The 27,792-nt window shown below is 44.0% G+C and overlaps 2 protein-coding genes across 6 annotated transcripts in view; one reads left to right on the top strand and one right to left on the bottom strand.

Moving 5' to 3' along the window:
• The first annotated feature begins 14 nt into the window (after positions 1 to 14).
• On the top strand, positions 15 to 24,821 carry FAM83H (family with sequence similarity 83 member H). 4 transcript variants are annotated; one of them, XM_030476529.1, is made up of 5 exons: positions 15 to 225; positions 17,430 to 17,890; positions 18,930 to 19,094; positions 19,426 to 19,550; positions 21,310 to 24,821. In XM_030476529.1, the coding sequence occupies exons 2-5, from the start codon at positions 17,444 to 17,446 to the stop codon at positions 23,954 to 23,956; spliced, it is 3,384 nt and encodes a 1,127-aa protein (XP_030332389.1). In that variant the 5' UTR covers positions 15 to 225; positions 17,430 to 17,443; the 3' UTR covers positions 23,957 to 24,821. The 4 variants fall into 4 exon arrangements, with proteins under 4 accessions (XP_030332389.1, XP_030332382.1, XP_030332398.1 ...); XM_030476522.1 differs by lacking the exon at positions 15 to 225 and adding an exon at positions 14,091 to 15,068; XM_030476538.1 differs by lacking the exon at positions 15 to 225 and adding an exon at positions 14,108 to 15,309.
• The window catches only part of MAPK15 (mitogen-activated protein kinase 15), a 29,627-nt gene continuing 20,743 nt past the window's right edge, over positions 18,909 to 27,792 (bottom strand). The window contains exons 13-15 of one of the 2 annotated variants that reach the window (XR_003990087.1): positions 26,797 to 27,335; positions 26,520 to 26,569; positions 18,909 to 18,919 (exon numbers count right to left, since the gene is read on the bottom strand). Coding sequence is in view for 1 of the 2 variants with exons in the window: in XM_030476561.2 (XP_030332421.1) it covers positions 27,129 to 27,335 (207 nt within the window). In the remaining variant the exon portion in view is untranslated. Of the gene's footprint in view, positions 18,920 to 26,519; positions 26,570 to 26,682; positions 26,771 to 26,796; positions 27,336 to 27,792 lie in introns of those variants that run through there. The other variant, XM_030476561.2, reaches the window with a different exon arrangement.

Below are 27,792 nucleotides of genomic sequence, written 5' to 3'. Positions count from 1 at the left end.
CTGCGGCTCAGGAATGTGCAGTCCTTATCTCTAGCTCCCCGGCAATCCTGGGGAGGGAGTAACTCTCCAGAGTTTGCCTTTCTCTTGCTCTTACTCACCCTCTGCCCTGGGTGGAGCTTGATTCTCGCTGGCTTGGAGGTGCCAGTGAATCAGGCTGCAGGCACGTCCAGGGGAGCGGAGAGCCGGAGAGCACGACCCACCACCTGCCCTGGCTCACCTGGGAAGGTAGGAGAAGAGTAGACACCTCCTGGGGTACCCGAATGGCTGCCCGAGTTGGCGGGCAAAGGCTGGGGAGGTCCCATCGTTGGTTCTCTGCGCAGGGCTGGGTGCTTGGGATTTGGGGCAGGAACTTCTTCAGGCAGTCTTGTGGGCAGGCGATGGCTGCTTCAAAGCAGAAAGGCACCACGCTGGAGCAGGAGCTCCCAGCCATGCTGTGGCTGCCATGGGAGAAAGGAGAGTCCCATGAGGAGACGGGACGGGCAAAGCAGAAAGGAGAACAGAATGCAGGCATTGTGACAGTGAGGGCAGAGACCCGTCAGTCCTCAGGTAGCGTGATCAAAACTGCTTAGTGAACCTTCACCAGACTTGCGTCCCATCTCCTTTGGGAAAGCCCAAAGGGGTGGCTATTTCAGAACTTATTCCTGTCTTCAGGAAGAGATCTTACAGCCTGACTCAGCTTCTTGTGACAGAGCCTGATCTGGCCTTTTTTGATAAGAAACATGGTAGGGATATGTGGACAAGAGACTGGGACAAACTTCACTGGTAGTAGTGCTGGAAGGGCCATGGTCTGCAGTAGGCTAAGAGCCAAGAACCAGCTCCTGAGGCCCACTGCGCCTTTCGTTGCTGTGCCTGCACTCCACATGCATGGGTGTGTAGCTGTCTGCTGGCATGGCCTGCAAGCAGTGACACAGACATTCATGCACGTACATGCAAAAGCACAGACAGATGCATGTGGATACATGCGTGCACAGGCACACGTGTATATTCTCACTTAGTTTTTTCCACATATGTGAGCCTGTCTAATAGGCCTCGGGTTTTGTGTGTGAGCAGGGAGGAAGGGGAAGGTCTTGTGTTCCTAAATTGAATAAGGTCAATAGAGGTCAATTATGGCTTTTGTCTGGCCTGAGGACCAGGGTTCACTGAGGTTCTCTGATTTCTAAAACAGTTAGAGGGGAGGAGGCACTTGTAAAGGGATAGAAGTGCCTATAGCATCCTTCTGCTGAAAACATCTACTTCAGTAAGCTCAGCTGTGATAGAGGCAACTCTCGACAACACACTAGTCCCAGACCAGAGCAGTGCAGAGCACTGGTGTCCCGTGGTGCCTTTCCACAGCCTACGATAGCATATGTTTTCACTAGAGGAGGAGGCAAGCAGGCAGAAAAGACAGCACGCCTTCAGCCTGTTGCAAAACCACAGCAGGACTGCAGTTTGGGGAGAAAGTTTTTTTCATCTTGGCCTAACTCCCATTTGTCTGAGGGGCTTAAGAGTTGTATTTGAGAGACTAAGAGTTTTATTTGCTGTCACCTGGCAGTGGAAATAGTAGTGTTCTGAGGAAAACAAAGTTACACTCCTTGTGTGGTTGTAGGGAAAATTGCATGTCAAAGGAAAAAGTGAAAATGTCACATCCCACAGTCTGGTATGATTGTGCCAGAGCAGTGTCATGGCTGAGGACAGACACCTTTGTTCTGTACATCATTTGTAAGGCAATCACAGCTTTCCAAGCAGCTGAAATTCACCTCCAATCCTTCCAGGACTGGACTTCTTTGTATTTTATGGTTAAATGGAACACTTTTGGACTGCTTATTAGAACTCATTTGGCTGGATTTTTGTAGCCCTAATGAGGAAGAGGAGTTTCAGGAGTGCTTTTCTAAAATCAGGATGTGAGGGAAAGTAAAAGTCAAGGGCAGCATGTAGTTCTCCTTCTCCAAATTATACCTTACACTGTTGGACCTTTTCTTGAAGTTCTCTGTTTCAGACTTCCGTATACCTGCTACCTAATAAATAATAATCTGAGGAAAGGGACTGAGTCGGTGTGAGTGTCGCTATCGTAGGCATGGTACTTAGGAACATGTTTTAATGGTGGACTTGGCAGTGGTAAGTGAATGGTTGGACTTGATCTCAATGGTCTCTTCCAACCTAAACAATTCGGTGCTTCTCTCTCTTCGGGTAATCTGCTCTCTGTAAGAGGCCTCTTTTGCGCACGGTATTGCATTTCATTTTTCAGTAGATGTAAGCATCAGGTTTGCCCTAGTGACTCTTTACAGGTTGGATTTACACATGCCACTCCATACCCTTTGTTGCATAGGGCAGCTAAGATTGACAGGCTGATGTGCTGTCTCACTAACCACTTCACAAGGGAAATTACGGCATGTAATTTTTTCTGCTATTTTTCCCTTCCTCTGGCCTGTTGGAAGATCCCCTGGACATTCTGAACATCTGGCTGATTCCCTGATTCTCCAGCAAAGAATATTTTGTGGGATCCCTTTCACTGACTATTAAGCACGGGTGGGCGGAAGTCTAGTAGGTGTTCTGAGGTGCTGACCAGGCTCCCAGTTCTACCATGCCACATGCCCGTAGCGTTCAAGACATTTACTGCTCACGTTAGACATAGAAAGAGTTTATTCTGCCAGTTCATAGGTTTAGATGACAGATACATTTAATATGGAAGGTAAAGTTGTAATCTCTGGAAGCTCAATGAATGAATTGATTAAATGAATTGGAGCAGTTTCTCATGTGGTGATCATGACTTCAGATGAAGTGAAACTCAGACTACAGTGGGCAGACATACAGGGTTTTTTAAAATGATGACTGAGATCCGTGTAAGACCACCTAGAGTAAAGAATGGGATCACTTTCACTCAGATGCTGTAACACAGGGTGATCAGTACAGACTAGTCAGATGACCAAAAGAAAAGGCCTGGGAATTGTACATGTGACATTGTAACAGGAAAAACATCCCATATTTTGGTTTTCCAGACAAACTTTAACAGTAACCCAGGCTTGGAGCCTACAGCCTAAAACTGAGAGAACCTTGAGAATGAGAACACAGAGAGACTTCAGCAGAAAATACAGAAAGGAATATTGAAAGAGGAATAATAATTGCTGTGAGGACTTAGCAGGCATAGTTGTGGCTGAGAAAAGGTTTAGTTCAGACTGTATTAGCCACATTTCACCATGTCACTCTGTGGAACATACCTAAGCCTTGCTTGTTGAGAAGAGCAGTTAGTAGGAAGGTATCCAGCATCCTTTGCCACAGCTCTTGTAAAATTCCCATGGTAATGTGGTATGGCTAAACCAGGAAATTCTGGGATACACTTGAAAACTTAAAGAGCTACAGGCACATCACTGTGAGATTGGCAAGTGAGGGGCCTTAAAGTGAGAGATCCTTTCTCAGTATAAGTGCAATCCTTAGTACAGACAGCTAGTACATGTAGGAGTAGGTTCTGGAAAGGATGAGCATATCTATCACTGTTAGTCCAAGTTATTCAGTCTGCTGCAGCAGGATTAGAAGGCACTAGCTGTCCCTCCATCACACAATGCAGAATTAAAAAACCCTGTCCTTAAACCTCATCTTAAACCACACTGCAGGAGACAGGTCCCTCCCCAAATCTTTTACCTACTACAACATTTTATTGAGAGCAAACCAACATTTTCCATGTCTTCTTGTCACAACGTCTGCTCAGGTAGTTTAATCTTGGGCATTACTGTCCTCTCCTAAAACTGACCCTTCCTGAATATTAGCAACCTGTTTTCATAGAATCTTTTCTATTTTATTAGGCCTTTCTTTCTTTCTTTCTTTTTTTATTGATTTATTTTATAATTTCTAAGCTTTGAGGGTTCTAGACATTTTGGAAACCTGAAAATTTTCCACATCCCACCATAAGAGATGTAAGTGATGTCACTGAACATGGTGCATGGGTCCAGTGTGCCTCCTGGACCACCGTTTGGAAACTGTGCTTTACATTCTTCTCTTGGATGTACCATTTGCTGCTTCTTTGACTCTCAAAATCGCTTTGATTAATTTCTTGACCTGGGTTTGGAAGTCCTTCAGACATTAATAGCACAGAGGGGTTTTGTGACTCTCTGCAGTCCAGCAGATTAAAGTAAAATCTTCTGTCTCTGTGGCCTTTTTCTTCTTGCTGATATCCAGGGTGATGAAATGACAAGGTGCTTAAGCCCAGCAATTTGTGCCTCTACTTGCACATAAGCATGGCGTGTCAGGCAGAGATCCTATCTCTCTAGCTAGTGATAGAGCCTTGCTTCCTCAAAGGCAGTTCCCTCTGCTGGTGCGTGGAGACCTACGGAGGCCCCAGCTTTTGGGAGTGTCTTGAAGCAGAGAAGCAGGTCCAGCCAGAGAAGTGATGATCTGAGAGAGGCAGGCTGGGAACTTGCTGTGCAGGCAAAACACGTAACAACAAGCACTGGAGTCAGCATTGGGAAGGAAGATAGAGCCAGCCTGAGGTGCTGAGACATCAGCAGGGACTGACATCAGGCAGCAGCAGATGAGACAGAAAAGAAACATTGAGCCAGTTTCCGTTTGCTCAGACTGGGTACAGTCCATCGTTCTTGATTCACACCTGGTGCAAAGAGTCAAGAAAAATACAGGTCCTTTTGGTTTATTTTAATTAACTCTGAGGGTTTTGTGGTGCTCAGCCTCTCAACAGAGCTGAAACTAGAATTTTGTGCTACTTTTTTAGAAAAAAAACCCCCAAACAGTTAAAGTCCATTGAAACAGAACATCATGTGGGCAGGCAGCAAATGATGCACAAGCCAACAGGTCTACACTTTTGCCAGTTTCTGCTCTTAGCGTTAATCCAGGGGTAAAAGATTTTTTTACATTTCGCTTCATCTGTCAAGTTACTTTTCCCTGCTCTACCTGCATTAAAAATTTCCTTATAGTTAAATGTTTTTCTGTGCAGAGATAGTTGTGGACTGTAATCACATCACTGCTTACCCTTCCCAGTATTAAGAGGGTCTGATAGCTTTTGTGGATCACAAATCTCGAATGCTTGTGATAAGTATCAAAGCTAGTAAAGTCACTCGCAGTTACACCAGCGTGAACAGAAAGAGGCCTCAGGCCAAGCCAAGGGAAATTTCTGTTGGAGACTCCCTCCTCAGTAAAAGCTCTTGGTAATTTAGCTCCATGCTCCTTTCTCTCCTCCTGTTTCTCTCCTGCTAATGTTCTCTTGGCTGTGCAGAGCTGCATTGGCACAGTAGCAACCAGCCCAGTGTCTTTGGGAAAGCCTAAGCAGACGGGTGGAGGAGACCTTTGCTAGTGAGAGATTGAATCCTGCCTCTCATCAGCCCATTATATCAGCCTTCATCTCCCACTTGTTAAGTTTTCAACAAGCTCCTTCGTGCTCTCCTTTATCCACTGCCCCCAAGCATGGGAGGAGTTACTCATAACAGCTACAAAGCCAACCTTCTTTTTCTCCTTCAGCTTCCTCCTGAAAAACCCCAGCAACTATCCCATATTAGCATGCTAAAGAGCTAGTGTACTGAATACTCGTTTCTTTCTACAGCCTTCTCTGTACCTTTCTGTGTTCATCACTGTATAATCTACTAGATTTAGAGGAAGGATTTCTTGGGAAGGAACTAAAGTTTCCAGTCTTGGTTCACTCACTATCTAATACGGTGAGGTTCTGATCATGGCTGGTGTTATGAATCGATTGCTTAGAATAGCAGAGAACTGCATGAAATGCCAAATAATCGTAACAGCCTTCTAGAACGTGTGGGGAGAAGACACTGTGGATTAATGTTTTTTTCCCCTAACTTCATGAAATACCAATTCTGAATGCAAAATCAGAGGAACAGTAAATTCAAAACACTGCAGGGCTTTTATAGAGACAGTGGGAGCCAGTGTGGTGACTTGTCAAATGATAAATTAAAGCTAATCTGGAATCCCCGTAAAAATAAATTCACAAATGTTTCATCTTGGTCCCTGCACTCTTCATGGTGGAGCACATGGTGCAAGCACGTTCCTTAGCAGACTTTATCTGTATGATTCCAGTTACTTTGCCTGTCCTTTAGGCATTGTGATGGTTCTCCCATGCTTCTCCTTATGTTTAGAAACTCCATCAAAAAGTTGGTTTTCAAATGTCCCCGTAGAAGCTGTCTGTAGTACAGTGCCTACAGACTACTGAATTCCACAACTGATTTTAAGTACAAGGCTAAATTTGCACATCTCAGGGTTGTGCCTTTGTACCTCTTGGCTCATTTTCCTTTTTTATTAGTTTATTATGTGTAGTGGGGACTAGATTAAGAGACTGTCCTAAGCAAGAACCAATTTAATAATTGCTGGTACTTTTTTGTCAGAGTCTTTTACTGTAGCTGTACATTCAATCAAACCAGCCAGGCTGTTTGCCTGTAACCTCTTGGGATTCAGGAAAATCAATTGGTGGTCACTGGGGCAGTTCAGCAACAGCAGGACTAAAAGGAAAAAACCACAAAGCATAGTAGTCCTGTGCCATAAATCAGCAGGATGCTCATTGCTCCTTGGTGGTCAAAAAGCAAATGGCATATTACGAAAGGAACGGAATGTAGACACTGTATAAAACCATATTTCACTTCCATCTCTCAGCTCCAGTCCCACCAACTCAAAACAGAATAGAGTGAAACAGATTCAGAGAAGAGAATATTCTGGAGAGTCACCAGAGGCACAGAGCAGTTTCAGTGTAAGAAACAGTTGAGTAAGTTATGGTTCTCCATCTGAAATGGTGATGAGTGATGGGAGAGTTAACATGCATAAAATCAGAGTGGCATTTTTGCAGTGGGATTGGGAAAATCTATAATTTTTCTGGAGGATTATAATCTAAATCATCAGGATTTATGTGAGGAAAAGCTATCTTAGTCATTTACACAAAGAAGGTTGATTGGAATACATTATTTTGAATACAGCTTCAGCTGAAGGATGTGGGTGCACATGTAAACACTGTACACTGAGGTGTGTCGTCGCAGAGGAACGGTTTCATAGCAGCTGTCTCTATGCATGTACCTTTATCTATAACACTCTGTGGTAAAAGCAAGGTACCACAGTTCACTTTTGTTGAAGAAGGAACTGCCTTTCATTCATGACAAGGAACGTGTATGGTAGAGACTGTGGATCATGATGTTTGTGCAAACTTGGTTTACTTCATAGTAATTTGATCACAAACCCTAATGCTGGATATGCCAAAATCCTTTCAGGGAATAAAAGTGCGTTGCTTTCAAAATACCATTAATAAGATCTCTTGTCAAGTTCACTGAATTTCAGTGGTAATAAACACTGAAATTATTAAATCCTGAGATAATTGTAGGGAGCTTTGAAAGAAAACTGACCAAGTGAGCTGAATGGCCAGGATAATGCAAATGGAACCATGTGCTGCCAGTGCAGGGTAATTTATACAAAGGAAAAAACCTGATCTGATTGTATGCCCTCTGGGTCTCAAGTAAATACACAGGCAAAGGTCTAAGTATATTTATTATAATAAGCCTCGATTTCTCCAGATCATCTAAATAAATGCTTTCTGAAATGTGATTTAAATCCCAAATTGTGCTAACTTAACAGGTCTTGCATTAGGTAGTTAATGAAATAGTAATTTATTAGTATAAATCATTAAAGAGAAGGTATTAATAATGTTCATTTTTATCAGACTTACCAGCTACTGAGTCTGTCTCCAGTGCTGCTCAGGAGGTCAATAAAATGTTTATGTCACCAGTAGATAGTCTGGTAAAGTTCAAGGATAACATAAAGTTTGAGGAAATGGTAAATTTCGTATTTATTAAATAACAGTAAAAATCACAACACTACAGTCTGATGAAATATATTTCAATACATTCAGATATAAAACAATATTCAGAAATCCAGAATGAAGGCTGCATTTTCAGAATTCAAGATTCAGTGATGTGAAGAGGAATTAAATTACCAGAGAATTCCTAAGGAAAAGCCACAGGCATTGTCCAGGGCTAGGAAACAAGCCCAGTCAGCAGAAAGCCTGTTCCAGTTACTGTGGAGAAAGCTGAGAAGGGATTTACGCTGTTCTTGAACAGACAAAAGATCTGGGATTAGGAAATGTTTCGGTTGTGCAAATAGAGGCATTAGAATACAGTTAAAATCTGAAGTTAAAGATTACTTTATGAAATAAGGTGCATTTTCACTGCAGTAGAGGTAAAGGAACACTGAAGTAGCTTGCTACGAAAATGTTGACTCAGCTAGTTGTATTTTTAAAAAGGTAATCTTTCTAATGCGTGTTTAAATATGGTGCTTGGGAGGAATGTTATCGCCCAACTGTACAAGCAACTGGGATGTTCAGGCTGAAGATTGTTTGGCTCTTTGTTGACCTTTTTTGCCCTTTGTATCTGCATTTTCCCCTCTACTCCGCTCTGCTTTCCTCTATCAGTCAGGCCTTTTGTAGAGTGAGACTGTGCTGCATGCTGATTGTGACCACTGCTCTTTCATCTATACATCAAAATCGCAGTGATAAGAAAGTCTTTTATTGTAGGACTTCTCTGGAGGAGTCAGGAAGTAGTTTTCCTCATTGCAGAACTGGATAAATGTATTTAGGGCTTTTTATCTTCCTTTGACCCAGCTGTCCACAGCTGAGTGGGACAGTGAAGACCTGAGTTGCATTATGCAAGCCAGGTGCCCACTGACTTGTGGTATTCAGTGCTAAGCTAATGGTTTGCAGTATTGCATCAGATGATTTTACAGTCCCCCGTCATGTGCTCTTAATCTTTTAAAAAGCAGTTGTGATATACACTAGACAACAGACAGTTCAAAATTCAAACAGGCACTTTATTAATAAGTTTTGTTTCCAAAATGTCATCATTGGCTAGGCTTGTTTTTAAGAGATGTGACCAAAGTTCAGTGTTATATCTCTGGAATATTTTGATCAATGAAGTAAAAACACTTGTGATAAAGCTTTTAGGTACTTGATTATTGGGAAAGTCAACAAACAGAGAAAATGGGGCAGGTGTACAGAGCACCTTGGATCACTTGATATACTGATGCATCACAATTAGTTATTACACTATAAGAATTCATTTCATACCTATAGAAAGGAGACTGTAGTCCAACAACCACTGCAAAAACTAATGAGTAGCCAGTGAGCTCAAGTGCAATGCCATGGCAACTCCAAGCAGGAGTAGGGAGGCAGTTTTGTCACAAATACAACATTGGTAAGAGAACCATCGGAATATGCCATCCAGAAGGACCTTGACACACTTGAGAGGTGGCCAGTGCCAACCTCATGAAGTTCAACAAAGCAAAGTGCAGGGTCTTACACCGGAGTCAGGGCAATCCCGGCACAACTACTGGTTGGGCGAAGTGATTCACAGCAGCCCTGCAGAGAAGGACTTGGGGTGTTGGTCTACAAGAAGCTGAACCTGAGCCGGGTTCAGTGTGTGCTCACAGCCCAGAAACCAGGCATGTCCTGGGCTGCATCAAAAGCAGCGTGACCAGCAGGTCGAAGGAGGTGATCCTGCCCCTCTACTCTGCTCTCCTGAGACTTCACTTAGAGTATTATGTACAGTTCTGGTGTCCTCAACATAAGAAGGACATGGAGCTGTTGGAGCAAGTCCAGAGGAGGCCACAAGGATGATCAGGGGGCTGAAGCACCTCCCATACGAAGACAGGGTGAGAACATTGAGGCTGTGCAGCTGGAGAAGAAAAGCTGTGTGGAGACCTCATAGCAGACTTCAAATATCTGAAGGGGGCCTAAAAGGATACTGGAGGGGGCCACTCTCGGGGACTGTAGTGATAGGACAAGGAGTGATGGGTTCAAACTTAAATAGGGGAAGTTCAAGTTAGATAAAAGGAAGAAGTTCTTCCCTGTGAGGGTGGTGGGATGCTGGCACAGGTTGCCCAAAGAAATGGTAAATGCTCCACCCCTGGCAGTGTTCAAGGCCAAGCTGGACAGAGCCTTGGGAGACATGGTCTAGGGTGAGGCGTCCCTGCCCATGGCAGGGGGTTGGAACTGGATGATCTTAAGGTCTTTTCCAACCCAAACCATTCTATGATTGTATATTGTGTTCAGCTGGGTTGGCTGCATTTTAAAATGGACCTGGGACAGAGAACAGAAGAACTATTAGCACAGTTTGATGGCTCACAAAATGTTGTAATGGTAGAACTCATCAGCCTTGGCGTGGGTGTCTACTTCAGTGTGAGAAAATTACTCAAATCACTGTATTGACTAGATTTGGTGGTTCGTAATAGTAGTATGAACATTCATTGCAATGTTCTGCAATGAGGATGCCTGAAGTTAGGCGAGACTAATATGTCCTACTGTAGATGTTTGAAAGTACAACCGAAAAGGTAAAAAAAACCCCCTGTTCCAATTCCTTTATTAGCCACGTAAAAACTAAAATTCTGGAACCACCCATCTCCTAAGCAGGTTCTGGAATAAAGTATTGAAAGTTTCAAGTTGGATCTTGGTAGAATGGATTGTATGACAGGATAAAGGTAAGATTGGAGCTAAAAAAATATGAAGACTGAGCACTGAAGCTTTGAAAGGTTTGTGCATGTCGCTGGGAAAAAGGGAAGACTTGGCCAAATCTATATTAGAAGATGAATCTTATCCCATATTCCTTTGATTTTGTTAACTTATCCTCCATCAACTAGAAGGCGGAACACAAGACACTTAGCTTGTATATAGGCACGTTATACACCTGCATTTAGTTAATGAATCTGACCCTTGAGGAGCAGTCCTGGTCCCTAAACTTCATAGAACCAAGGAATAAACTTAGATGTTATTTCCTGTCATTGTAGGTGCCTTAGGGTATCTAAAGTACAGCAGATGTGGCACAAGCCCTATGAGAGACTCATGCTCTTCTCAACCAGCAGCTGCAGGCCAGGCAAGATACCTTAAGGCATCCCAAGTGACATTAAACACCTGTGTGTAGACACCTGAATTGCTCCCCTGGTTATAGTTTGTTTGTGCTTTATTCATATTTCATTTACCTGAGGCTTAAGGGCCAGGTGCCAGGAAGAAGTTGGAATTTCTCCCCTTGGTACACAATTTGGCTTCTGGAATTTTTCTTTCCTCTTCCTCTGAAACAACAGGGACTGGACAGCAGGATAAGTAGTAGCATATGCCAGCATGCTTAGTTGTCTTCAAGAACTTCTCTGGTTCCATATTGATGTCTTGTGCTCAGAAACTCAAGTTTAAAACTGGGATTTTTTCCCAGGTCATACTGGCAGGATATGGTAGGATTCCTTTGCTTCTCTGTAGAGGGTAGGGGCAGCACTCTTCCTGGGATGCTTTTCCTGATAAAGTTGCAGCTATTGAAGGCATGAAGGACATTGGTGGTGTGCTTGAGCTTTCCTCTTCCCTTCTCGTGGTACATTGTAGGGTTTATGGCTCTGGGGCTTTTGTACTAAGGGTCTTTAGGGTCTTATTTTTTCAGTACTCGTCATGTAAATGGAAGGGGGACTGTTCAGTGATTACTTTTGGAGTGCTCATATGTCACATAGCTGTTCACAATTCCTGATGCTGGATTTATGTGATCTCTTCCGTTCCTGTAACCATATGCAATTCAGTTCATGAGCCATAACTGGACTACAGAATATCTTATTGCCCTTTGTAAGGACCCTCAAGGGCAATGCGGAGGTACCATACATTATTCTTTTTAGCATCTTCATTTTTCATGAGATTCCCCATAACTTGGGTCATAAAAATAAAATGAAATTCCTAATAAAATAAACAAGCATATAAATAAGAGAAATTCTCCATTAACCCGGAGCTACAGGCTCCCATATACACGTGGTATCGTTTCAGTTTGTGACTTATTTTCTTTGACAGTTATAGGGGTTCACATTTCCAAAAATATGACGTCTGTCTTCTTCTGAAGTGAATGAAGCCGCGGCAAATAGGATTTGCAGGCAGAGTTCAAGCAAGGAGGCAACCCCTTCTTGGAATTCCTCTTTTATTTTAGATGCCACAATAATATAGGAAAATACAGCCATCATGCAAGAATACTATTAAATCATGTGTGCTCTAATCTTCTGTCACTCTGGATTAAGGAAATCTGAGAAGGTGTTCAGTGAATTCCTGTTAAAGGAACAAATGCATAAAAGCAAAGAATTGCTGTCTAATGAGACAATCCGTTTGACAATCAGTTGTAAGGAAGTAAAGGCCCACATGGGCCATGCATTTCACAGAGCTTTCGCCCAAAGTTTGCCGCTTGTGCCAAGTACTTTCTTCATTTTGCTCTTCCAGGCCTCCTATATGTCAACTGCCAAAGGTTTAAGAGAGAATGAGAAAGTACTTATACTCTTATGTACTTACATGCTTCCTGGCATTATACATCCCTTGAGGTTCCAGTTAACTTCACCCCTTCTGCTTTTAAATTGGCAGGGAAGTAGTTTGAAGCACTACTGAAAGAGAATCAGTCATTTTGTGCATGTCTTCTTGTGCAAAGCATGGAATAGATTCGTTGTAGATAGCAACATGCGAGAAGCTGGAGAGACGTTATTGGGATGATACCAATGCTAAGTACTCCTGCGATATATCTTCACAGAAATTACCCATGCTTTTTAGGGCTTACACAAATGCTGTAACACAAATACACTATATTATATATATGTAAAACAGCATTCTTCATGAATGCTGAGAATTCATCAACCTAGTACAGTTCTTGTTGCAGATCAGGGAATTAAAGCCAATCGATTAATAGAATCATAAAATCATAGAATGGTTTGGGTTGGAAGAGACCTTCAAAGAGCATCTAGTTCCACGGGCAGGGACATCTTCCACTAGAGCAGGTTGCTCCAAGCCCCTGTGTCCAACCTGGCCTTGAACACTGCCAGGGATGGAGCAGCCACAGCTTCTCTGGGCACCCTGTGCCAGCGCCTCAGCACCCTCACAGGGAAGAACTTCTGCCTAAGATCATCTCCATCTCCCCTCTGGCAGGTTAAAGCCATTCCCCCTTGTCCTGTCCCTACAGGCCCTTGTCCAAAGCTCCTCTCCAGGTTTCTTGTAGCCCCTTTAGGCACTGGAGCTGCTCTAAGGTCTCCCTGGAGCCTTCTCTTCTCCAGGCTGACCCAGCCCACCTCTCTCAGCCTGGCTCCAGAGCAGAGCTGCTCCAGCCCTCGCAGCAGCTCCGGGGCCTCCTCTAGACTAGCTCCAGCAGCAACACAAATTTATTGTGCCCATTTGTTAGGGACTTGTACTTACATCCTGGCAGGTCATGAGTTACTTTGGCTTATCGTGGTAGAGGCAGAGTTTCTGGTTTTTATTTCATAGAATCATAGAATCAACCAGGTTGGAAAAGACCTTTAAGATCATCAAGTCCAACTGTGCCCCAGCACTGCCAAGGCCACCACTAAGCCGTGGCACCGAGGGCCTCGCCTACACGGTCTGCGAACACTTGCAGGGATGGTGACTTCAGCACTGCCCTGGGCAGCCTGTTCCAATGCCTGAGCACCCTTTGGGGAAGGAATTGTTCCTCATCTCCATCTAAACCTGCCCTGGTGCAGCTTGAGGCCGTTTCCTCTTGTCCCATCTCTTGTCCCTTGGGAGCAGAGACCAGCCCCCTCCTGGCTCCAGCCTCCTGTCAGGCAGTTGCAGAGAGCGATAAGGTCCCCCCTGAGCCTTCTCTTCTCCAGACTAAACCCCCCAGGTCCCTCAGCCGTTCCTCATCACGCTTGTGCTCCAGGCCCTGCACCAGCTCTGTTGCTCTTCTCTGGCCCCGCTCCAGCCCCTCAATGTCTCTCTTGCAGTGAGGAGCCCAGAACTGGGCACAGGTTTCGAGGTGCGAATTTCAGAGTTTTCAGGTTTGTGTGTCTATTTTGGAAGAAATTAAAACCACCGGAGGTGCCTTAATAACTAGAACCGTGCTTGGGCAAACACAAGAATGGCACACTCAGCAGCCTGCAGGCTCTTCCCAGGCAAAATTTGATGGTGCTTTATCAGCATGAACTCCTAAGAAGGAGCTGGCTGAAGTCAGACGCGGCATCTCGCTCCTCCGTTCGCTCCCGTGAGCCAGGGAGGGTGACGGAGCACATTTCCCAGCGCTGTTCGTCAGCAAGGGCCGGTGCCGCCGTGCTGGGTGTGCTCCAGCCCGGGTGTTGGCTGCAGCCCTCGGCGCCTGTTCCCGCAGGTGGAGGCGGTGCCTGGAGCCCCGCCCGGCCCGGCCCGGCCCGGCCGGCTACCGGAGCTCGCGGTGCTCCGGCCCTGGCTCCCCGCCCTCAGCCTGAGCGCAGGGCTCCTCCGGGGGTTGGACTCTCCGCAGCCCGGCTTAGGTGGGAGAGAGCCCGGGCCGAGCGGCTTGAAAGCTGTTGGCCCAGGGCGGGGCTGACAGACTGGCGTTCCTCCCTGCGCAGGCAGACGGGTCCTCGGGGAGCCCTCATGGTACCTTCCGCGGTGCGCATACGGCGACACGACGCCCTCGGGCACCGCGGGAGGAGGCAGCGCCCGCCCGAGAGCCTGGTGTCGTCCCGGCAGCGGTCGCGGCAGGTGCTGCTCCATGCAGCGGAGCAGCGCAGGAGCCCCCCGAGCATTCCCACGGACCGGTGACCCTCCTGGGACCGTCTGACCCGCCTCACACCTGTGACCGCCATGTTCAGTCGTTCCAGGAGCCCCTCCAGCTCCAGATTTGTTTTCTCCCTGTGGCCAGTGGCTTAGAGAAAACTAAACTATGAGAGCAGCTTTGCTCTGGAGCGAGGCTGAGAGACCTGGGCTTTTTCAGCCTGGAGAAGAGAAGGCTTCTTAAGGGGAGACCTCAGAGCAGCTCCCAGTGCCTAAAGGGGCTACTGGAGAGCGGCTTTGGACAAAGGCATGTAGGGACAGCACAAAGGGAATGGTTTTAACCTGCCAGAGGGGAGATTGAAATGAGATCTTGGGCAGTTCTTCCGTGTGAGGGTGCTGAGGCGCTGGCACAGGGTGCCCAGAGAAGCTGTGGCTGCTCCATCCCTGGCAGTGTTCAAGGCCAGGTTGGACACAGGGGCTTGGATCAACCTGCTCTGGTGGAAGGTGTCCCTGCCTGTGGCAGGGGGCTGGAACTGGATGCTCTTTGAAGGTCCCTTCCAACCCAAGCCATTCTTTGACTCCATGAGGATTATTTTGCTTTTGCATCAAATTTATTTCTTCACAGGTACTATTTTTCCTGCTTATTCCTGAATATATTGACTACCACAAATCCTTAGGGAACTAAAGTGACTCCTCTTACAATAAAAACTACACCACTTAGGCTTCCCCCTATGTTTTCTTGACCTACCTTTCCAGCCACAAATTGTGAGCTGGAGGAAAAGTGTCCTGACAAAGTATTGCTTGCCTGTCCTGTTTGTACATACTTGAACCATGCTAAAACATCCTGTGGGAAGGAGTTCTGCAGAGTAAGTACAATTGAGAAAAAGTGTTTCTTGGTGTTCAATTCGAACCCACTACCTGTTAGTTTAATGTTATGTCCTTTTAGTTCCTGTACTGGAGGAGAAAATGGACAGCTGTCCCTGGCGATATTTTGTGGATGGCTTCTCTAGACTAATGCCTCATAATTCAGATTTATAGCAGCCTTTTTCAAGATGTGTGGAATGAGAATTCCATATTCACAACACATTCAGGGTGTGAGTTCTCTCAGAATCTGTGATGGTATTTTCTCTATTCCTTACCTAATAATGCTTAGCATTAGCTGACATTTTCCTTTAAAGGTCTGTCTTCTCCTTCTTGATTTATAACAGTATCGAAATAATTATATTAATAAAGTATAAAATTAAGGTTGTTTCACCACTTTATCATTATATTCCCTCTGCCATTTCGATTGTCCAGGCGGTATCATCAGCTTCTTCTGCTTCTGCATTTTTCGTTCTTGTAGTTGGCTCGCATCATTCCTATTCTGAGCAAGGTGGCATTATGAGCAGTTTGCTGTTGGCATGACCACTCATCCGCTGTGGGTCGTATCTGAGCATGTTGGTCTCTTATCCAAGAATGAAGGGAACTCTGGGAGCATTTCCTTAAAATGAAAGGCTAAAAACACTACTAAACCAGTTAAGAGCAGGTACACAGGGGACTCGACTACACCAAAATGGAGGTATATAGCGGACTGCTTTTTATTTTTAGAGAAAAAAGATATGTGAATTAGAGTAGGAAGATAAATCTGGACAATCCAGATTACAAATAAGGCGGTATGTACAGACTGTAAAGATTATTATCTATTGCAATACTTCACACAAGAATATCTTAGCTTCAGTTCCTGTCTTTATATTAAGACCATATTTTTTTTCCTGTTGTATAATGCAGCTCTACTAGGAGTTACAGTTTGAAGCAGGAGTAACTTGTGGGAGTTTGAGATAGGAGTAACATAGCACTGATCTGTGCTATGCCCATAGTCAGATAAGAAAGCTCACTCAGGCTTTATCTTGAAACTATTCTAGTGTTATACTTACAGCTGTTAACAGGAGTGATAGTATGGGCCTGAAATCTTTTTTCTTTCTCTCACATCCATGGCAATCCCTTTCTATTGATGTAAGTTTGCACGAGTGGTTAAAGACAGCCACGGTCCTTTTTTTCTTATGAGGAAGCCTCTGTTGGCATGTCAGTGCTGGGGCCACAGGAAGAGTGTGTCTGAGCATTGACATTAATTGAGGGGCAGAAGCCAAAGTGCTTTGCAGTTCCTTGCAGATCAGCAGGATATTATTTACTGAGATGTATTTGTGGCACAATAAGCTTTTATTCCAAAACTTGGTTAAAATCAAATTTGTCCTTAATCTCAATAGATTTGCTACAGACAATTGTCAAATAGTGAATATCAGCCCCGTCAGCTCAGATTTTTCGCAGCATCAAGAGCCTTATGAAGCAATCGTGTCCCTTGGGTTTTGTTTCTTCATGGATCTCATAAAAACTTGTCTGACTTCTGACCATGCCACAGCAGCAGGATACCCTTATACTTGCCTGCATTCCGCTCATAGCCTGCTTCTATTCATATGCTGAGGAGATTATAACACTCCATTTCTAAGGATTTAGTGGGTGCATTTGTATACATGCATATGCTTTTTGGCTTAGTGCCATATTACACACAGTAAATAATTTTCGTAGCATTTTGAAATTAATTTTAATGCAATTCAGATAATAACCAGCATCATTGTTCTTTACAGGTGTGTGTGTGGCAAGATAGCTTTAAAACCCACAAATTTAAGCTTAGCAGTCGCAGCCTAAAAAAGAAAGTTGGGAATTTTGTTAGATGCATCATCTTTGTTCACCACAGTGCTGCTCAGTTTGATTTATTCTTTATTTTGCCCCAAAACATGTCACTGTGTTAAAGTAGTGCTGAAGTGATTACCGCCTTTGCCTAGTTTAAGGCTCGCCATCCATTCGGGATGAACTTTCTCCAACATTACTCTGTGTGCTTTGATTCTTTTCTCTTTTGATTTTGCCATCATGGACCTGAACTCTCACCATTTATGAGGATGGATGTGTCACTGGAGTGGAACTGCTCTCACTGTTGGTTCTTTTCTTACAGCTCTCCCTCCCCTCATGGCTCGTAGATCTCAAAGCTCCTCACAGGGGGACAATCCCCTTGACCCTAACTATCTGCCCCCCCATTACAAGGAGTACTACCGCTTAGCTCTGGATGTGCTTACTGAAGAGGGCAAAGAAAGTTACCAACGCTTCCTGACAGAGGAAGCAGCCCCTGATTTTCTTTGCAACTCAGAGGTGGACCACATCATACAGAATCTCCAGAAACCCCAGTACGCCAATCAGGAAGGCAGCACAGACACCACAGGTGACAATGACATGGATGGATCCTCTGGGACTTACTGGCCCATGAACTCCGACCTTGCTGTTCCTGAGCTTGACCTGGGCTGGCCAATGGTCTTTGGGTTCAGGGGAACAGAGGTGACAACCCTCGTACAACCGCCACCCCCCGACAATCCCAGCATTAAGGAGGAGGCTCGCAGAATGATTCGAGCAGCTCAGCAGGTAAGAAGATGAAGAGCTCAACTTGAGCAGAGATAAAATCGTATGTGTGCAAAAGATGAATTGGAATGTATCAGGTCCTCTGCTAATTCCCTTAACTTTGTTCCCAGGACCTGACAAAGGGGAAGGATGAGTCTAAAACTACTGTTTACCGCGTCAAAGCTAGCCTCTGCTCTCTGGTCTCATGGAAAAGTGTGTAAGGCCATGTGAAAACATTCCGAGAGTTCACAGAATCACTGAATAGTTAAGATTTCCAACATCAGCTCTGGAGACCTCTAGAGCATCTAGAGGACTAGACCTCTGGGCATGGTCTAGTCCAGCCTCCCTGCTCAGAACGGGGTTGATTAGAGTAGGTTATGTAGGACATGTTCCTGAGTATCTCCAAGGATGAAGATAGAGACTCTACCACCTTTCTAGGCAACCAGTTTCAGTGTTCAATCACCTTTACAGTAAATGAGGTTTTTCCTATGTTTATCTGGAATTTCCTGTATTTCAATTTGCATCTTGTCATTTCACTGGGTACCATTGAGAAGAGTTTAACTCCATCTTCCTTAGACCCTTCCATCAGGTATTTATGCTCACTGATAAGGTAAGATTTGGGAAGGACGGGGAGATAGATAGAGCTTTGAAGCTACTTCCCATATTAGCAGCATATAAATGCAGCTGTATCATGGCTGACTGAACACTGGCCAGGAGGTTATCTAAAAATGGCAGGGCTGTGTTGGAGGGGGGGAGCAGGTAGTGGCCAAGCAGCTTAATACAACCTTCCACTGTGTTTACTTGACCAAAAATATACCTGTTCTCGTTGGATTGTTGAGTAAGGGATTGCTCAGGGGCAGTGAGGTTTTTTCCTCACCACTCACCCTCATACACAGAATCGCACCTTAGATAGCAATTCTGTTTCCAGTTCCGGGGCCTACAATATTTAAAGGAACCTTTAAATGGGAAGGTTTAAAAATGAAGCTGAAATGGAGACACCGGTGCAGCTTGGGAACCTGAGCAGACACAGATTTCTGATGTCTTTCTTGCATTCTTTTCCTAGGTGGTAGCCATAGTGATGGACATTTTCACTGATGTGGATCTGCTGTTTGAAGTGCTGGATGCTGCTGCTCGCAGAGTGCCTGTGTACATCTTGCTTGATGAGATGAACTCTCAACTTTTCCTCGATACAGCTGCTAAATGCAGAGTCAATCTTAACTATGTGGAGGTGAGCAAACCAAAGACCTGCCCTGTCCCTAATTCACATCCTGAGGGCGAAATATCCTGGGACACAGAGGGACAAAAGGGAAAACAGGCCAGCGCCTAGTGAAAAACGAATATGAAAAAAGCTGGGAGAGCTAGCACAACAATACAGGGCTGATGGCTGAGGACACACTAATAAATGGTTTTATCTGTCCATGGTGTATGCAGACAGAATCACCAGCGCTGAATGTAAGAATGGTGGCAGGATGGAAGTGATAAGAGCAAGGGGAAAAAGGAGGGGCAGGGGGAGAGAAGTAACAGCTTCCAACTGAGTCAGTCCCTTGTCTGGTTTGCAGTTCCTAAGGGTGAGGACAGTTTCTGGCCCAACCTACTACTGCCGCACAGGGATGTCCTTCAAAGGCCATGTGAAAGAGAAATTCCTCTTGGTGGACTGCATGGTGGTGCTGAGTGGCAACTACAGGTGAGAAGCCCTGCAACATTACATGTCCAGTTTCAGTGAGCAAGAGGCTGGTTAAGTTGGTAAAGCAATGCTTTGGCACTTCCAAACCAACAGCAGTGACAAAAGCTCTTCTCACTGAAGGATACTGGTAAAGCAATGCTTTGGCATTTCCAAACCAACAGCAGTGACAAAAGCTCTTTTCACTGAAGGATCAGGAAAAATACTCCCTTTTGCAGCGGAGGTAGATGCACCAATTAAACAAGGCCACAAGCCCAGACACCCGAAGCCAAGCTTCCTTCACATCAAGAATGTAAACCACCTGTAAAAATGGTACACTAATTACAGGCTGTTGTGGCTTCACCCCAGTAGGCAGCTGAGCCCCACATGGATGTGTGCTCACTACTCCCAGCACGATGTGATGGAGAATGAGAAGGGCACACATGAGAAAACTTGTGGGTTGAGATAAAGACAATTTAATAGCTAAAGCAAACCTGCACACACAAGCAAAGCAAAGTAAGGAATCCATTCACTACTTCCCATCAGCAGGCAGGTACATAGCCATTTCAAGGAAAGCTTGACTTGGGAAGACAAATGCCGTAACACTGAATGTCTTCCTCCTTCCTGCACAAAATGGTTGAGGTTGGAAGGGATCTCTGGCAGTCATCTGGTCCAACTCCCCCTGCTCAAGCAGGGACACCTAGAGCCTGTTGCCCAGGACTGTGTCCATATGTTTTTTGAGTAACTCTAAGGAGGGAGACTCCACATAGTCCTGAGCAGCCTGCCAGAACCCTGAAGACATTTCCAGCCAAGCTGTTTCCTAGATAGTCGTGCTCAGCTGCATTGGTGGGTGAGGTTGTTCCATCCCAAGTGCAAGATTCTGCATTTGCCTTTGCTGAATTTCATGAGATTCCTGCCAGTACATTTCCTCAGCCCCTGACTGGCACATGAACTGCACCATCCCCTCATTCTGGTGTCATCTGCAAGCTTGCTGAGGGTATGCACTGTCCTGTTGTCCAGGTAATTAATGACAGTGTTAAAGACTATTTCCTCAAGCCCTGACCTCTGGGGAACACCACTTAAAACTGTCCATCAGTTAGACTTCAAATTAGTGACCACCATCCATTAAGCCTGACAGTCCACACAATTTCCTGTGTACTGTGTGGCACACTCATACAGTCCAATGGTCCAGTTTGGCTAAAATGATACCTAAAGGCCATGTGGACACTCTTGCTATGCTGTCCCCTTGTCCATGCGGCCAGCCGTCTCTTTGTAGAAGGCAATCGGATTGGGTCAGGCATTGTTTGCCCTTGGTAAATACCTGCTGTCTGATGCCAGTTGTTTTCTGTTATTCTTGTGCCTGGAAATGGCTTCCAGGAAGATTTGCTCCACAATTTGCCCTCAGGCTGAGGTAGGGCTGACTTGCTGTTGTTTCCTTTGCTCTTTTTAAAGTTGGGCACAACATTTTAGTTACAAAAAAGCAATTACAACCCAAAGTAATTGCAGGACCAACTACTTCGTTCAAGGATTACCATCAACTTGCTCTCTTGCTGTTGTTACTACTAACTGGCTTTTTTAGAACCAAAGTCATTTATTGCCTTGTAAAATCCACTGCAAAGATGTGATGCGAAATCTATTCATAACTATGAGGCTTGGGAACAACAGTGTGCAATGAATGCCTGCCTGGGCAAAGTAAAGAGTATCGGGAGAATTTTCTTCAGGCAAGCAAATGGTTTCAAGTATGATGCTAATACACTATCATTACTTCTGTTTTTCTTTGTAGTTTTATGTGGTCTTTTGAGAAGATTCACAGGAGCATTGCACACATCTTCCAGGGGGAGCTGGTGGCCAGCTTTGATGAAGAATTCCGAATTCTCTTTGCACAGTCAGAACCTCTTGTTCCTCCAGCCAATGTCTTGGCAAAGGCAGACAACACATTTGCCATGACTCCCTTTGGCAATAACATGCCTTTCTTTCCAAGAAAAGCACCCCTGATGTTCCACAGGGATGACAGTCTTTTTCCCTCCTTTATGGACAGAGTTGATCCAGACAGGTACTTCCTGTCAAATTTCAGGCGGGATGACATGTTGCGCCATACTGTGGAGGGGTCAGCTATGCGAATGTATAAAAAGGTAGAAATGGAGAATTCCCAGATGGATCCTGTCAGGGGTTTTCTCCGTTCCAAGCAACTGGAGTTGGATGCTTTTAAGAGACACAGTTTTGCAGAAGGAACATTTGAAAACTTTGCTTCTTCTAAGCAGTACGCCAGGCAGATGTTCATGAACAATATGGATGAATTCAAAATCCAGTCTAGTCATTTTCAGAAGGATCAGTTCTACCAGTACCAGTTTGAACATCCCCATCTTCCTGGCAGGCCTCAGGGACTCTTTGAGAGAATCCGAGGTGGTAGGCCAGGATACAATGAACTGGAAGACTATGGAGAGGGATCCAGATACCCTGAACTTGAATCCAGTTTTCCACAGGAGGGTTTCCCCTTAAGGCTGGATTATGTACCTTCAAATTCTTCCAGGGAAGTGAGACATGGCTCTGATCAGATGAATCCTGCAGGGAATGGCCCAATGGGAATGATGTTAAGGAGGCAGAATATAGGACAGAAATTTATTTGCCAGACTTCTCCTACACAGAAGCAAAGCCTGGAACAGCGCCTGTTCTTACAAGACAAAGAGGAGGACCAAGATGAGGACAAGAACACACAGGAAAATAGAACAGGTTTACGTAACTGGAGGATTTCCTCATACCTGAGTGCGTACCAGTCTGAACCAGAAGAAGGTCTTCCAATGCCTATGGAATCAGAAGCATATAATGATGTTCTTGGGGATACCCTCACAAAGCACCCCACTGACCTCATCCCAGCATTCAAATCCCCTATGTCTTTTAACAGCAAGTCACTGGGAATTGAAAGTGCCAAAGAATTTGCAGATCCTGATAGAGTAGGTGAAGAAACCCCTATAATGAAACAAGATGCATTTAGGTCCAGAATAAATCCTTTGATCCAGAGGAGCTCAAGACTCAGGTCCTCTCTGATTTTCAGCGCTGCCAAGTTAGATCAGCCTAACACCGCAATAGAAAAGGTTCAGATGATCCAGAAAGAGCAAATGTCCAGTGAGCTGACGAAAGACAATGAAACTATAAAGACAGCCACCTCATCTAAAGTGGCAGAACTTTTAGAGAAGTACAAAGCTGTGGGCAAAGACACAGAGCGAGCTACAGTCACTCATACCAAAGCTGTTTCCAGTTATCTACAGGAGGAATCGCAGAACACAGAGAAGAAATGCACCAAATCCGTGCAATATAAGATTCTGGAGAGTAGGGTACTAGAATCCAAAGACTCCTGCAGTACTTATAAAATGCATGGAGAAGCTGAAAGACCATTTGCAATGGCCTCGTCACCCCCCCAGCTTATTGACACATTGAGTAAAGATCCCTTAGCACATATTGGCACTAAGGTGGACAAATTATCGTCTCGGTTTTACCCCATAGAGAATAAACCTGCTCTTCCAGAGAAGGAGAGTCTTATATTTGTAGGAGACACTCAAAAGTTGACTCTTCCAGAGAAGAAGGAAAGAGTGACATTCAAAGATGACACTCAAAAATTAGTCAATACAGAACTGAAGAAACCACAGATTAGGACAAGTACCACATCAGTTCTTGAAAACTTATCTAGAAGTCACGGATCTGACAGCTCTCTCAATAAATCCGAGGAAGACTGTTCAAAACAAGAACAAAATCCAATGGAATTTTTAAGAAAAGGGTCATTACGGCTGAAGCAGTTTTTGAACCCAAAAGGTGAAAAGAAATTGGAGGAGGAGCCCACTTTGGAGAGTGGTAAGTCTGATAAGCAGGCTGTGGTTCTCAAACGATCTTCTATAGGGGACTGTCAGGAAATGACGGAGGAAGAAAAACCCCATAAATTTGCAACACCACTTCCTCCCAAAAGCAGCCAGCCCACACAGGGGAGATTTCCTTCATCCACAGCTAACATCCTGTACAGCAGTAACCTCCGTGATGATACCAAGGTGATTTTGGAACAAATCTCTGCAAACAGTCAGAAGAACAGAGCTGAACTGGCCAAGCAACTACCATCCACTAGTAATCCTGATCTTTCAAAGTCAACTACAAGCTTGGAAAGAAAAGGTGAGAAGGAGAAAAGCTGTAACATCCACAGGTCAGAGAGTTTTGGGAGCCAGAAACGAAATCTTCAGCGGCAGCCATCAGAGGATAGAGATACCCTCCTGAAGAAAATGGAGAATATGCGGAAGGAGAAGCGAGTCTACAGTAGATTTGAGGTCTTCTGCAAAAAGGATGAACACACAAGTCAGAGTGAAGAGGAATATGACACAGATGCCAAAGACAAGAAGATGGGAAAATTCATGCCCAAAATCCTGGGGACCTTCAAGACTAAAAAATGATCATAGAAATACTATTTAATTCCATATAATCACTGACTGTCAAAGGGGAATGAAGAAGTAACTTGTTTATGATGGCTCTAAGCACCATAGGCAATACTCTTCATGGTTAGTGAGTGGAAATGTGTTCAGCATTAGACTCCTGTGGCACAATTTGCCCAATAAAGTCATGTGGTACCCAGCAACCTTATCACATTATGTTTCAAATAAAGTTATTAAATTGCCAAGATGCTTAAACCAAAGAAATAAAGTCAGAGTCTCTTTATATTATCCTCAGGGAATATTTTCAGCAGACAAAACGATTGGACTTTCAGAAGGAAAAAATAAAAAATAGAAAATTCAAGACTTGAGTTCAGTCCAGGGAAGACACACACACACAGACACACGTGCATGAACTGGAAAACGTGTTTAAAAACAACTGTTTCTCAGGTACAGTTCTGTCTTCTTTGTATCTAATAATGAATCAAATATGAGGCACCTTTTTGAAGGTTTATAGGAGAAAAAAAATATTGTAAACAACTTTTCCCTTATCTGTGGTCATGGTCCTATCCAGCAGAACAAGCTCAGCTTTCGTTTTTATAATTTCCTAAGCCTATTGGTTCTGGTTCTGGTTCTGTTGCTTTATTCCCTTATGTATAATGGCAGTATTGCCCTAGGGGTGAGCTGAAAGCTGCAGCTGAAAGGCCATAAGACATGGACATGCTATTAATGGAGAAAGACCTGGGTTTAGGACTCCTTTCAGATGAGTCCAGAGTTTACTGAAGCATCTAAAATGCTGTCTTGGCCTATTAGTAACTTCCTTGACGATGTAACTCCAATTCGTTAAGTGACAGCAGGGAGGAGGGATGCTCATTTGTTAGCACATCTGTCCATGTGAAGACAGGGGAAGAAGAGACTCAGAACAATTGAAGGAATAAGGCTACTGGAATTTTCAAGCTCAGGAGTGTTTTCTCTCATGTAGTTCGGTACCAAGCTTAACCATGCAGCTTAACCAGTCCAGATTAGCCCGTAGGTTCATGCTGTTGAGTTACAGTGTCTTTGGAAGACAGAATGTAAACACAGAGGCTATCATGAATACACTGTACATAATATTTAGTTCATTAGCTTTTTTCTCCTCAGCTTGGACTTTCTCTGCTTGGCATCCAGCAGGATTGCCAAACTGTTTGGGTTTTTTTTTTTTGTTTGGGTTTTTTTTCCCCTCCGCCCTGATCTTTGTACCATAGTCTAAAGAGATGACAGGGAAGAATGCTCTCACATGGCTTTCCCATTCCCATTAGCCTGGGTTTCCTGAGTAGCCACTTGTGACACTAGCTGCTAGCTCAGCAAACCAGTTAAGGTATGTGGCTGACAGATGGAGACAAGAGGCTGCATCGATTCCTGAAGGTAACTTTAGTAGGGTCTTTAAAGCTTTAGTTGCTTTTTGAGGATGCCAGCTCCCATGGTAGCAGGCTTTATATAATTTACATATCTGTAACAATTACTGGAAGCAAAGCTGAACTGGATTTCTTACGCTTATTCCATATTGTACAACTGTATAGTATTTCAGATACAACCCATAATCTGTTACATACCTATAAATTCATAAAGGAATGCTGTAATGCTGTGTGTATACTTATTTTGTCTACTCTTAGTAATGAATCAGATCCAGTTATTGGTGGGTCCCAAAATGAACTGTAATGATCAATACAGTTGTTCTCTGCCAGATGATATAGATGATAGAAATTATTTTACTCTAGAGAGGAAGACAGGCTATATAGATACATATCCTATTACATATGTGCTAGCTCTGTTCTGTGCAATTCTTACATAATTCCACGCCTCCCCAGCCTTTCCCAAACCCACCAGCTCCAGCACCATTCCGTAACTAAGTTAGATATTTAATGATTGCTGTAGTCACAGATTACATTAATATTTTAGAATTTTGCTGTATTTTTTTAGAGTTTTAGAATTTTCCCTTACTTGGCATGGTGTGTTCAGTGTAAAAGCATGTTCCTGACCAGAACTAGAATGACACATCTCTTTCAGTGCTATGTTGATTACCAGATGTTGTATGTGCATACAAATATTGCAGAGTAACTAATTCACTTTGTAATAACAAAAGCCATTTTAAGAATAACAGATTAATGTTACAGCCCATCACCTCTGAGATCAGGTTCACAGAAGATCTTAGATGTCTCATTGTATCATCAAACTGCTGGGTCCTGTCTTTCAGTGGAAGTCACAACCCTGAATTAAGCAGTAGGCTCCCTTTTCCATGCATGAGAACAGGCATCTTGGATTCACAAGCACCGTCACGCTGCACAGAGCACTACACAACATGTTCACCCTGTCATTGCCATTTGCTGTATCTACCTGTACCTGAGATAGATAGGAAATACCTGTTTTATGGATATACCTGAATAAACCGGGACTTCCCTGAGAGCTGCATTCCCAGCCTAGTATTACCAGACTTGAGTGACCACACCTGGTATCAGAAGTGAATATTTTGGTTTTTTACTTAACTAGCCTTTGGTGGTTACATACTACAAGATAACATGGATATTCCATCAATGGCAGTGATACTCACATGTTAGAATTTAGTGCCTGAATCCCCTCTGTAAATGTAGTCCCAGCATTCTGGAATAAGAATCATTTATCATAGATCAAGTAAAATTTCAGGGACAAAGACTTCTTATAATAACTTCAAGTTAATGAGGAGAATGTATCAAAAATCAGCATTAAAACAGGAATCTAGTTTTAAAGTTTATTATTGTCTCACTGTAGCCTGATAACAACTTCATGATGTTTCAGCAACAGTATCTCTTGAAACATTGCTTTCTGAAAGCGAAAAACAAATAAAATACCATATTATTCATTGAACAAGATACCTCTGGATTTTTCCCTTTCACACACAGCAAACATTGATTGAAAGACAAAGATTTTCTGTAGTGCAATATAAAGTATTTATTACAATATTTGCAATATCACAGTATTACGTGGTAGGTAAGCTACTAAATGTTGTAGCAGAACCCACCTGTATTTAAAATGCTTTTCTACATTATTTTAATGAAAATAAGCCACCACTGATTATGTTCATTTACCCGAGAAGAATCATAGAAAATAGTCAAAAACAAACTGAAGGGCTTGATTAGGGGACTGATGAGCTGTACTTCACCTGGTTAGAACACTTCCATATTCACTGCTCAAGTTGCTGGGAGGACTTTGATATTGGAAGACTCTGGAGCGCAGATTTACATATGGTTCCATAGGCCTGCGAGTAACTGCCCATCGATGCTTTCGGGTCACCAGCAGCTCCCATATTTGCAGTAATCTGGAACATCTTTTTACTGGACTTCAGAGGGGGACGAATATCTTTGCTGTGAAACTGAGTATTTCTTGGATTCTGTGTAATAAAGAAAAGCCAAAGTAGTAACCTGTAATAGCTTTCTAAAAATACAAAAAAGGAACACATATAGGGGGTCTACAAGGATGCTGGGGAAGGACTCTTCCTTAGGGACTGTAGTGGTGGGACAAGGGTAATGGGTTCAAACTTGAACAGGGGAAATTTAGATTAGATATAAGGAAGAAGTTCTTTACAGTGAGGGTGGTGAAGCACTGGAATGGGTTGCCCAGGGAGGTTGTGGATGCTCCATCCCTGGCGGTGTTCAAGGCCAGGTTGGACAGAGCCTTGGATCACGTGGTTTAGGGCAAGGTGTCCCTGCCCATGGCAGGGGGGTTGGAACTAGATGACCTTAAGGTCCTTTCCAACCCTTAACGATTTTATGATTCTATGATTCTATGATTCTATTTTACTTCAGCTTGGAGTAGGACAGATCATGAATATTATATGAACAAGCAGC

This window comes from Strigops habroptila, chromosome 1 (assembly GCF_004027225.2).
Source record: "Strigops habroptila isolate Jane chromosome 1, bStrHab1.2.pri, whole genome shotgun sequence".
Classification (NCBI taxonomy): Eukaryota; Metazoa; Chordata; class Aves; order Psittaciformes; family Psittacidae; genus Strigops; species Strigops habroptila.
This window is presented reverse-complemented; position numbering and strand designations above follow the sequence as displayed.

Bases quoted from the DNA above. Each gene is read 5' to 3' on its own strand.
- FAM83H (XM_030476522.1), top strand. From the start codon at position 14,981: ATGCTCTTTGAAGGTCCCTTCCAACCCAAGCCATTCTTTGACTCCATG. The intron at 19,095-19,425 runs GTGAGCAAACCA...TCTGGTTTGCAG, and splicing joins TCAATCTTAACTATGTGGAG to TTCCTAAGGGTGAGGACAGT. The intron at 19,551-21,309 runs GTGAGAAGCCCT...TTTTCTTTGTAG, and splicing joins GTGCTGAGTGGCAACTACAG to TTTTATGTGGTCTTTTGAGA.